At 42.7% G+C, this 12442-nt stretch overlaps 1 protein-coding gene across 36 annotated transcripts in view; it reads right to left on the bottom strand.

The window, feature by feature from the left end:
- SVIL (supervillin) overlaps positions 1 to 12442 on the bottom strand; it is a 635411-nt gene that overhangs the window by 392607 nt on the left and 230362 nt on the right. For all 36 annotated transcript variants that reach the window (XM_085631809.1, XM_085631813.1, XM_085631820.1 and 33 more), the window contains one exon: positions 5826 to 5914. Coding sequence is in view for 25 of the 36 variants with exons in the window: in XM_085631797.1 (XP_085487923.1) it covers positions 5826 to 5914 (89 nt within the window). In the remaining 11 variants the exon portion in view is untranslated. The remainder of the gene's footprint in view (positions 1 to 5825; positions 5915 to 12442) is intronic.

Here is a 12442-nt window from a genome sequence, read left to right as displayed (position 1 = left end):
TTCTATGCAGTAGCTGTGTTGGATGATGTTGAGTATCCATTTAACTGAGGTGACTCTGCTCCATTCATGCAGGAAGACCTATATCTGGTGTTATGTGGTGGGGCATTTAGTAGATGCAGACACTAGTTGCAGAATCTTGCTCCTCAGGAGGGGTGCTCATTTCCCCCAACTATGCCTCAAAGGTCTGGTGGCTGCATTTGTTGGAACTGCCACTGTTTCTGGGGACCTTGTTGGAGAGCTGTCTGCTGATTGTATGGCTGTGTTGCTGTGCTTTGGAACCCTCGTCAGCTCACTGGTCTTGTTGGGTTGACCCATGTTCTGTAACACTCATTTCCTTTAATGTGTCCATGTCTTTTTTTTTTATCTGTTGCAGGGTGTAGTCGGCAGCTGGTCCAAACAGGCTTTCTACAGTTTAGGTTTTATTTACGATGTTCGCTTCAACCTCATTATGGAATCTGGACACCTGCAGCTTGGCGCGCCTCCTGGTTAATGTTCCTGTGGCCATCTGTCCCCTGGCCGTGTCCTACACATCAAAGATGGACTCAAGCAAGTGTTGCTATTACTTTCAACTCTACCAGTGCTGCTCCCAGTTTGTGGAATTGCGCTGCAAGGTTTTTTAAAAGTTCTGACTGCTTCCTACTGGCTGTGGGCCCAACGGTTGAGGAGTGCATTAGAGTTCGCAATTTTCCACTGTCGCAGCTCCGCTCGATGTTTTGGTTTACCATCTCCACCTTCTTGCTCTCCTTCGGAGGGGGGCCCGTGGATGTTGGTACGTTGGCCTTCTCCCTCACTGGGGCCACAATGATGGAGTCTGCCACTGCATTTCCCTTATGTATTTGGGGTCTTTTGAGGAGTATTTATATTTCTCCTTAATTCTTGCTGTTGCTGCCTTGCAGGATGCTGGTCCACTGAAAGCTTTTCTTCCTTGAATCAGGATGCTTGGCAGCATGGGGATATATTGGCCTGGGGTGGATATTGCACTGGGATGGTAGGAGGGTCTCTAGGAGTAAACAGGCCTGTGTCCTCTTCAACTTGCTGTGCCCCATACTTGTTCATTGCTCTCTATAACTGCACTGTATATAGCAAGGTCATTGGGCTGTGATGGTCGAGGTCCTGCAACTTTTTATTGCCACTTTCGGTATCTTGAAAGATTTATTGGTCTTGTGTGTCTTCCTCGTCGTAGGGGAACAACTCAGTTTCTCCTCTTGTGGCTCCGAGGTTGTGGATGGCTCAAGCTTGCCATGCTTTTCTTCATCCCCTTTATGTTAAGTAAATCCTGCATTCTTTAACTGTGGCATCAAAATCCTTTTCATGCAGTATCGCTGCCATTTCTGACTTGAACAGGTCTTTTCTTCCTCTTGATTGAGTGTTCGATCTGTGGTGCTGATGGTTTCCAATGACCCTTTCCTTGGGTCCAGCAAGTCTGCGGACACCGTGTGTGTTTACTTCTCTGGTTTGATTTTTGAGGTCAAAGGTTTTTCTGAGGACTGATCGCCACTGGTGCCTCCCTTTTGGGGCCTGTGGGGTTCTTTTGGCCTTTACTTCCTTCAATGCTGGGTCCTTTGTCGCCAGGTAGTTTTATGCAGCTTCAAGTCCAAACTTTTCAGCTCTGCCCCAGAATGATTTCTGGACGCTACCTCGATTGGCTTCAGAGGATCTCCCTCTGTGGGCCTCTGTCTTGGTTCTGCCTACCTCCTCTACTTCAGCATCTGAAACTTCTGCCTGCTCAACTTCAGACGTGGTCCTCTTCCTCACTGGAGTGAGTTTCTCTCACTCTCCGGGTCTTAGGCCAGAATTCAGAGAACGCTTTGCAGGTCTTAGTGTATTGGTCCAAATTGCTGTATGGGTGGAAAGTTCTGGACTTGCGACGCTGCAGTTGTTAGGGCCCAATGTTATATGTGGTATCTTCTGACCTCCAATTCCTCATTAAACAACCAGATGGAAGAATATCCCCAAATGGGTTTCAGAAGAGCCATGAACCTCAAACAAATTCTATGCAAATCTGAATTCAAGGACAAAAGGACCAAACCCAAGACAAACTTTTTGACGAAACCTCCTGGCTTTTACACCTGCCATGATTGCAATGCGTGCAAATTGGGAGCTAACAAGCAAACTGAATACAAACACGACCCCATTACCACCATTCGAATCAAGGATTGGATAACATGCACATCAACACATGTAATTTACATCATAATCTGCCCCTGCAACAAAATCTACGTAGGGAGCACGATCAGGCCGCTCAATATCAGAATTTTGGAACACTTTCGAAACAACAAAGAAGAGACAGGACCACCCCTAACTGAACATTTCCAAGAGTCTCACCCACACCGGAAGACTTTCATAATTCTTTGGACTGGAGATCAAACCAGCATCACGCGGAGGAAATCGTGAACTCATAATGAGACGCAGAGAGAGTGAGTACATTATGCGCCTGAATGCTACAACCCTGGGACTTAACAAAGATGCAGAAATGCACTATTGGTTGTACTAATTTTTTCCCCCCTTCTGTCTGTTATGAACCCTCACTATACATAACAATATTTACTTTTGAACATTCACTAACTTCCTTGCATGTTAGTCGCCCCTAGGTCTTCACCTTTTTTATACTATGCTATTCCCTTTCATTTCCCAATGTATTCACAGATTCCGTGACATACTGTATAATCCGTTTGAGAACTCAAGACCCTTAACCATACGCTAAGTATTTCTCACATTACTTATAATCTCAATAATGATGTTTTGCATGAGGCAAGCACAACTACTCTCCCCCAATTGGATACTACGCTAATTCTTCTCTTATTAACTATTTCTACATTTGCTGTGTTTGTGTCCACCTTCTGCGCTGTCCTTATTTATAATCGTCAGACTAGATGTACTTAGACCAGCACGAGTTACCGACTAGAGAGACCTACACTGAACTCCTCAGCCACTGTTCCCCTTTTTGACACATAGAACAGAGACCGATACTGAACTCCTCAGCTACTGTTCCCTTAGTGAGAACCCGAGATACTTTATATTTATATTAGTCCCTTAATTTTGGCAAAGACAATTTTTTCTTAAACTCAGTATTACTGTTTACTCATTTTGAGTTTATATACGATTCTTTACTTGCATTTTCTGCAGCCACAATCACTAGCCACATAGTAACTTTTCAGTGGCTTCCACTTTCCTCATACGTCAGCACTCTCTATTAGGCTGACGTCATGCAACCCGAGTCAGATTACATCTGACAGCTCCTTTCACAAGTTGCCTTCCCCAAAGACCGCAGAGACGTATTTTTCTACTTTCACAGGTAAAAGAGGCTTTCAGCCCTTTCACTTCCCTCGGAGAATTTTCTTTCGTTTTCGGCTTATAAGCATGCAACCTTCATACCCGCAACTGCCTAATTATTTCTCTTGTGCCCCTTGATACTTTCCTCAATCACTCAATTTGACCTCCCGCCTAGAGCGTCATTTTCCTTTTCCCTGAACCGGGATATTAATGCTTCGCGCAGCCTTTCACTTTGCTTCCAATTTCCAATACTAATCCTACACTTTTCCCTTGTTTTGCATTTGTACCTATTGCTCCACGCAGCCTCTAATTAGACATCTATTTTTAAATAATTCCCAGATTTTTTTTTTTTTTTTTCTTCCACTGGCTAACCCATATTTATCTAAACGCTCATAATCCTTTGCCAAGCGCGCCAGTTTCCTCATTTTAAAACAGACTTTCAGCATTTCTTTGTTACGAAGCCCCTAACTATGCCTGTTTTTGCCGCCTCCTTCTCACCACAGTACTAATAGTGATTTTTGCAAATCTTTTGTTTTCCCTTGCAGGAAGACTGATAATTAATTTACACTGGTAAGCAGCTTTCTAGCTATGCTCATTTCATAGGAGGCCTCAATGTTCACATGTCGACTTAGTTTGCCTCATTGTGCTTTTCTCTTTCGTTTCTTTCCTTCCTTCTTGACTTTTTCCTGGTGTCTAAGTTAGAATTTGTATTTCGTTTTGGCATACAAATCCACTGGTCATGATTACCCATTTCACTTTTACTTTACTTCCTGCCTTTATAACTATAATGCACAAATCCGCTTTTTTCTTTTTGATGACATCATTAATCCTAGTTTAAAAGTATAACCACACTTGCTACATAGCCTGATGCCTACTGTTGTTCTGACCTGTATATAGTGGTGCGCCTAAATATGTGCTTTGATAATTCTGCGCCTATTATGTGCTTTTATAATCCCATGTGATCACGTTATCACCTATGTCACAATTGCATTTAACATGTCCCTTACATTTATATTTTGTCTATCTACAGCTTGTTTCAATGTATGACCTGTATTTAATAATTGAATGCCGCTGTTAATAAGCTTTGATGACTTACATTTTTTCTTTTTCTTTTTCATTTTTTCCTTTCGGATCATTATCTCTTCCCTACCATCTCCTTCTTTCTTTTTTGCACTCTCTTTCTCGTCCTCTTTCTATCCTCTCTTTGGTCCCCTTTCTCTTATCACCATTTGTTTTTCTTTGGCTATTATCTTGTTCTTCCCTTAATTCACTTTACTGGTAACCCTGCAACTTTTACACTCAACTTATTCTACTCCATTCTTTGTATTCATACCATTTTAGCCTTAAAAAAGCCCACGGCCAATGGGCCACTAGGGCGAAACACGTGTCGGCTTTTGTTTTTCTCTTCACAATTGGAAATTTTGCGCTCCTTTGAGAAAAATACAAATAAAAACCATCACAAATGATTTTCATTCGAGCAATGTTCTTGATATTGATTATCCACTGACGTGGACCAATTAAGAAGGCACTACCCTCCATCGCTTTCTTAGTGTATTGGTCCCTTGGCAGGCAGAGGTTGCAGACCTCAAAGTGGTCTTTCTGGACGAATTTTTTGGTGGCACTAGGAATAGAACCTTAAGGGAGTATTCGATGTCCCAGGAGGTTCTCTCTCTCCCCTTTTCATGCATTCTCCAACCACACTGTCAACAACTTAATCAGCTTCCGGTGTACTTCTGTCACCTATTCGGTGTTCTTGTTCGATCACCTTCGGTCATTTCCTTTCTGTTGACAGATGATCCATAAGTTTATGGCAAAACATCTCTCAGAACCCTTGGAGCTTAAGCAGTTGCTTTCAGACCCAACGGAGGAAAAAAGAATCAGAAGATGGAGACCACGCAAGGGAATGCACATCTGACATAGTAGGATGGACATAGCACCGAATGGTGGCGGTGGTCTTGACTAATGCCAGATCTAACCGCACTGGTGAAGGTAATGCTTCCTTGATGCTGCAGCAGTTGTATCATTCTTCTCCGAAACTAGAAGACCGCCTCTCCCAGCCATTTAGACCCTGGCCACCATGCATAATCTCTTGCTCAGACCCAACAAAAAGGAATATGAAGACAGACATTCTGGTAAGTGTGAAGGCATGAACGGGAAGGTTTTTGTATTCTTGACAAAAGTCAAAATGCCTCATTCAAAAAAAATTTTTAAAGTAGGAATTCTTGAAAAACGTTTAAGTCAGTCTCCTACAACTGAAAATTATCCTCATTTAAACAAATGACTGATGCTCGAATAGGAGTCTAACACACCATCATTTACTTGCCCATGATACTTTTGCATAATTGACGTTCTTGGTTTGAGAGCCAAGGATGACTACTCTGTGCTTGGCAAAAAATTAGCAATCATGCGAGATTTTATTGGAATGTGCAAAATGAAATAAAGTAAAATACGACTGTGGTTGTGCAATGAACATTTACACTACAGTATGCACAATATACAAGTACGCACAATCTACAGAGCAAGGCATAAAAGATGCAGTGTTCCGACCCTACCTTTAGGGAGGACTGCGAGTAGGTTATCATCAATATCGTTGGAGTGTGAAGTTTTCTGTTGGACTTCAACTGTAAATTCTTTCTGGAAACTAAAAAAAATGAGAACCATTAGATGGGCCAGAACAAATACTAAACGTCAGTAATAATCCATCATTGTAAATCTATTCAGGAAATCAAACAACAAAAAAAAACAACAAAAAAAAAAGATATACATCACACACCATGTTTAGCCCATTTATTTTGAGTAGCTGCAATCACCCCCCATTCTCAATTGGCTCGCTGTGCTTTTAGATCCACACGACAAGAGGGTACAACACCTGCTGCAATTCTTTTCCGTATAGAGTATAAAATAAACATTTATGCAACAGATACAAAGGAATCTATTGCCCCAACTAACATTCACATAGAGAATAGATTTAAAAACATGGTGCTGGTGAACGATTACTGGAAGTGAATTTCAACCCAATCCTGATTAGATTAAAGAGCCGCCTTTTTTCCACCTACTAGCAGATTGCTATTCTACTACATCTATTACCACCTGCACTCATTGCAGGCATGGCCCGCGTGCCACACAAGAGCAGATCTTCCCTTCTACAGGCCAGCCAATCAATCTGAAAGCTTCCTACAGAATCACTCACTATGTCTGAGCATTTCCTTCACAGCCTGACTCCAATAGAGGCTCTGGGCTCAGATGAGAGCTCTTCAACCTAGCTACAGGATCCTCAGAGCAGAGAGCTCATTGAAAAGCCCTACAAAGGGCCCTAGTTTAGAATCCTACAAGCTTTCTTCAGTACCATCAGCTAAACTGCCAAATGCAACTCGTACAGGATAGGATATAGGTCTTTTAAAGCGCTCGAATGCCGTAGCGTCTTGGCGCTGGTAAGTGTGGGGAGAGAAAATCAGTCTTCAAACAGTTTTCACTAACTGACCAGATCTGTTCAAGAAAGTTAAAGAACATTACTGCGCGCTTGCTGCAATAAGGCATTAACCCGTGACGCAAGGAAAGCAGTCAGCAGTTAATGACGTCACAACAGCATAAATCAATAAGATACCTGGATTCTGCCTTTTTTTCTCAGCAAAAAACTGTAATCTTACACCAGAGGATGGCAACAGGGGAGTACATTGCCCTTGCAGAATCATGCAGACAAGGCTCTTTCACCGGGGAAAAAGCATTATGAGATGGATTTAAAATGCAAGAGAATTGTAAACATGTAAATACAGGTAAAATCCAGTTCGTTCCTCCTTTCTCGCTCCTTTGCAGACCGCCCACAAAAACACGCTGCACATGTTTTCATTCAAGTTCTTTTGCACACCTAAGCCTTTCCTTTTCTTTAGAGATTATCAAGTAATTTGGCAGGGAACTGACTATTGTATAATATGTGAAGTCTGTTGGGTCACAGTGTTCAAGTTCGATCAGATGGAAAAGTAAACAGGAGTATTCCTGGCAGCTGAGCCCTCTTTTCAAACAGTTCACTGTGGCTCTACTAATTCAACTCTGTTCTTTCAAGGGCAAGAACCGAATTAGGAAAGCCGGTTCAAAACAGGTGTTCAGCCATGGCTTCAGGATATTTTAGTGACACGATACACGGATACAGTTTCTTCTGGAGGAGTGGGTTATAATATGTTCATAACAAATGCGGTACGCAACCACTTTCAAAACACATTTATATTTGACAGGTTTTTTGAAGTAACACTTTGCTAAATTAATGCAGATTTAATCCTATTTAGCCACTCTATACTTTGAAGGTAAGGTAGCAAGATTAGAGAGGCAATATTTACAACTAACTAAAGATCTGACATTGTAGTGGATTGCATAAACTACTACCGGACATCGGATGCTTGTGTATGTGCACAGCTGAACTAGCCAGCCTTCAGCTTGAAATGGCAAGCAACCCAAAACACAGCCTACCATACAGAGTGGGAAACCTAAAACGATGGTTACTTACCAGTAGGAGTAGTTTTGCAGCTTGAAGAATTTTCTGGATTCACATGCTGTGCATTATTCCGCCATCTAGTGGTTGGGTCCGGAATAGTCTATTTTTTATTTTTTATTTATTTTGTGGTCTGTCGAGCACCATTTGGTGTCAGGTACGTCCCCTGTGTGACTACAGACGGCATCCTGGAGGTCGACGTGCATGGTAGCCATCTTCGGATTCTCTCTTTTCTATTGGTAGTCCTTGAGATGGTTATTAAATAAGTGATGCAATCACTTGCTTCCCCACCGGTTTGTTTTACTTTTAGGGGAGGCCGGGTGGGTCGCATGTGAAATCCAGAAATTTCTTCAAGCTGCAAAACTACTCCTCCTGGTAAGTAACCATTTCGTTTTGCAGCGTGAATCCTTTTCTGGATTCACATACTGTGTATTAGATTATCGATCGGTTTCTCCAGAGGTTGGAAGGCTGTGGTGAGGAAGACTATGCAAACAGATGTTGAAGCACCTACTGTCCAATTTGAGCCTCCTTACTCATTTGTAGGTCTACACAGTTAATGCTTTGTAAAGGTGTGTGGAAATGCCCATGTTGCTGATGCACAAATATTATCAATGGGTACATTAGCCATGAAAGCTATGGTGCTCCTTTTTCTAGGAGTGAACTGTAGGCCATATAATTAGTTTTTTTGGCATAGGCATAACCGGTTTGGATGGTTTGTACTATCCATCGTGCAATTGTTGCCTTTGTGACTGGTGACCCTGCGTTGGTGTGAGCATATGGGACAAACAATTGTTTTGACTTGCGTACATCTTCTGTTCTTTGCAACTAGTACAGTAACGCTCTCCTTACATCAAGGGTATAGAGACTTTATTTCTGTTTTAGTTTTTGGATTTTTGAAGGCAATCGGTAAGAGGATATTTTGATCCAAGTGGTATTTTGATACTACCTTTGGTATGAAGTGAGGATTTGTTTTTAAAATCACCTTGTCCTTCTGAATTTGTAGGTATGGCTCTTGTATTGTTAGAGCTTGTAACTCACGTACTCTCCATAGTGAAGTAATGGCGATGAGAAAGGCTGTTTTAAGAGTGATGCCTTTAAGATCTACCTTGTGCATGGATTCAAAAGGTTGTCATTAGTTGTGAAAGCACTGTAGTTAGACTCCATGTGGGTAAAGATGCGGACCTCGGTGGGGCAATCCTTTTTGTTCCTTCTAAGAATCTCCTGATTAGAGACCTTGTAAAGAAACTGTTGCATGCTCTCCCTCTTGTATGTTACGATGGCAGCTAGGTGCACCTTTATGCTCAAGTAGTTGACGTTACTGTTTAGGAGAGAGGTTAGTTAAGTGATTACTGTCTCCTGCGTGTTGATTGAACCAAACTGATTGCGCTCTGCTCCAACACCAAGGCCCCGAAGGACTACAAAGACTCAGTCTGTCTTGCACTGTTATTCTGACTCTACTGTTGTGTTGTTGAATCTATGCAATGTTTCCCACTGTAAAGCGCTCCGATACGGAGCAGCGAGCTGACACTGCGCTCTGCTCCTACGCCAAGGCTCCGAAGGACTACAATGACTCAGTCTGTCTTGCACTATTATTCTGTCACTCTACTGTTGTGTTGTTGAATCTATGCAATGTTTCCCGCTGTAAAGCGCTCCGATACCCTAGGGTCTGGCCAGCGCTATAAAAAAACTTCTTAAATAAAAAAAATAAAATAAATAAAAGCACAGTGTGGTGTATTGCTTCCATTTCGCTGCATAGCATTTTCTTGTGGATTGTTTTCTTGCCTCCTTTAGAATTTCCATAGTTCTTAGGGGCAGATTGAGATGGCCAAATTCTATGTATTCCGGCGCTAAGCTGCCAGGTGTAGTGTTGCTGGTTCTGGGTGACAAATTTGGCTCTTTTGCCTTGTTAGTAGATCCTTGTCCGATTTGATCGTTATGTTCCCCTTGGATAGTTCCAGTAGGGTTGACTACCAGGTCTGTCTTGGCCATTGAGGGGCAATGAAAATCATGTTTGTTCCCATGTGTCTAGCTTTTCCTAGTACTCTTTGTATTAGGGGTATCGGTGGAAAAGCGTAAGCAAATGTCTGACCAGTTGAGTGAAAGCGCATTCACCTTTGATAGGTGATGTGGAATCCCCGAGGCAAAGGATTTGAATTTCTTGTTCTGTAGCGTTGCAAACAGATCTATTACTGGAGTTCCCAAGCGCTTGAACAGGTATTGAACTGTGGTCTAGTTTCAACTCCCATTCGTGAGAGCAGTTCTGTCTGCTCAGCTGATCCACTATAATGTTGTCTACTCATGGCAGATGCAGTTTGTAGGTTGGTGCTTTGAGTTAGTGCCCACTGCCAGATGTCCTGTGCTAGTTTGCTTAGTGGAAAGGACTTTGTACCTCCTTTGTTGAAGAAGAACATGGTCATGGTATTGTCTGTCTGGATCAGCACAGTTTTCCCCTTAATGTGTTTCTGGAACGCCTTCAGCATCAGAAAGACAGTCTTCATCTCCAGATAGTTGATGCGATTAATGGAATCCTGTTGGTTCCATTGACCATGTACTTTAAGATGGTGGAAGTGTGCTCCCCAACCGTTGAGGGATGTGTCCGTGGTTGTCACAGATTGAGTTGGGTCCTTGAAAGGACTTCCCTGTGCTAAGTTTTTGGATGCCCACCATTGTATCTGTGCCTGCACTGTAACAACCACTAGATCTTCCCAACTCCCTGTGGCCTGAGACCAGCTGTTGGTGAGCCATTCCTGGAAAGGGCGCATGTGTAAGCGTGCATGAGGGATCAGTGGAATGCATGATGCCATCATGCCCATCAGTTTCATGACTTTCCTCACTGTCAGATTGTACCTTCTGGTAAAGGGTTGCCTCGTGGTGGATAGCCTGTATTCTCTTGTGTTGGATACGCCTTTGCACTTACTGTGTTTAATATTGCGCCTAAGAAAGTTTATTCCCTTTCTGGATTTGTTGATTTCTTGTGGTTTAAATCGAGAAACCCAGTTTTTGAAGCGTTTTTAAAGTTGTTTGAACAGGATTGTGGCATGTTTGAGTGTGCCTAATGAGCCAGTCATCTAGATAGGGATAGACAGATTCCTTTTCTTCTCAGATGTGCTGCCACTACAGCCAGACTTTGTGAAGACATGTGGTGCTGATTTTATTCCGAAAGGAAGAACCTTGAATTGATAAGGTGTTCTGTTGTGTAGGAATCGCAGGTATTTTCTGTGTTTTTCGTTCATAGGGATAAGCAAGTATGCGTCCTTGAGGTCAATGGTTGCCATGTAATCCCCCTTTTGCATTTGTGGAATTATTTCTTGTAGGGTACACATTTTGAAGTGTTGTGTTAATATGAACTTGTTTATGAACCTTAGGTCTAGGATTGGTCTTCGAGACAGATCTTGTTTGGGTACAAGGAATTATGAGATTAGTTTCCTGTGAAATAGTCTGGTTTTGGCACCAATTCTATTTGGTTTTACGATAATTCTTTGATCTCTGAATTTAGCAAGGTTTGTTCTGTTTTTTGGTATTTTCTTGCCCTTGGTGGGTTTGCTGGTGGAGTTTGTCAATTCTATGCAATACCCATATTTTACCAATTGTAATTTCCGATTGTCCGTTGAGGTTTAGCCATTCTTTGAGGTAGAATGATATTCTTCCCTCACTGGTGTTGTGTGGGTCTCTTTTCGCAAACGAGTCAGTTTGAACAGTTTCCCATGCCTCTTGTGGTTTGGTCTCTGCCTTCTGCTGTTGGTGCCTCCCTTGGTAGCTTGATTGTTGCCCTGTTGTGTCGAGCCTTGACCTTGTGACTGTTGTGCCATTTGCTGTCCCTGGCCAAATGCCCCTCTTCCTGTGGGTTTCCTGTTATTGAAGCCCCCTCTTTTAAATTGACCTTTTCTGTAGGGCTCTCATTGACCTTGCCGTTTCATTATCTTTATTAATCTGTTGCGGAGACTCATTGACCTCTTTTCTGAAGAGTGCGTCTCCAGTGAATTGCCTGTTGATTATGGAAGTTTGAACTTCCTGCTTGAAACCGGATATCCTGAGCCAGGCATGTCTTCTCAGGATGGTACCTGTGCACATTTGCCTGCTGACCGTGTCTGCTGCGTAGAGAGCTGATTTAAGGCAAGTATTGGCTATGTTCTTGCCCTCCTGGATGATGGATTTTGCTCTCCTTTGGTCTTCTTCTGGGAGTTTGTGAAGCAGCTCTATGTCCTCCTACTGTTGGTGGCCGTATCTCTTCAGCAAGGCATTAGAATTAGCAATACGCCATTGCGTAGCGGCTTTTTTCCATTTTTCACACCACAATATCCATTCTTACTCTCCTTTTCTGGTGGAGGCCCGGTATTGGAGACAGCATTGGCTCTCCTAGCTGTGGTAACAATCATGGAGTCTGGCATCATGTTCCCCTGGACGTACTTGGGGTCCTTTGAGGATGCTTTGTATTTTCTCTCCACTCTAGGTGTTATTCCCTTGTTGGAGGCTGGTTCCTTGAAGGCTTCTTTGCCTTGATCCAGGATACTGGGAAGCATAGGTAGATCCTGAACTCCCTTAGTAGCAGGGGCCAGAGTTGCTAATAGGAAACATGTGTCTTCTTTCTCAAGGGTGGCTGCGAACTGGTCTGCTGCCCTCTTGACTATACCATTGTAAAAGGCTATGTCATCTGGGATCGAAGATCGGAGGATAATTGCATCTCTC

The sequence above is a fragment of the Triturus cristatus genome, chromosome 10 (assembly GCF_964204655.1).
Source record: "Triturus cristatus chromosome 10, aTriCri1.1, whole genome shotgun sequence".
Taxonomy (NCBI): Eukaryota; Metazoa; Chordata; class Amphibia; order Caudata; family Salamandridae; genus Triturus; species Triturus cristatus.
The sequence above is the reverse complement of the archived record's forward strand: the minus strand, read 5'-3'. Positions and strand labels throughout refer to the sequence as shown.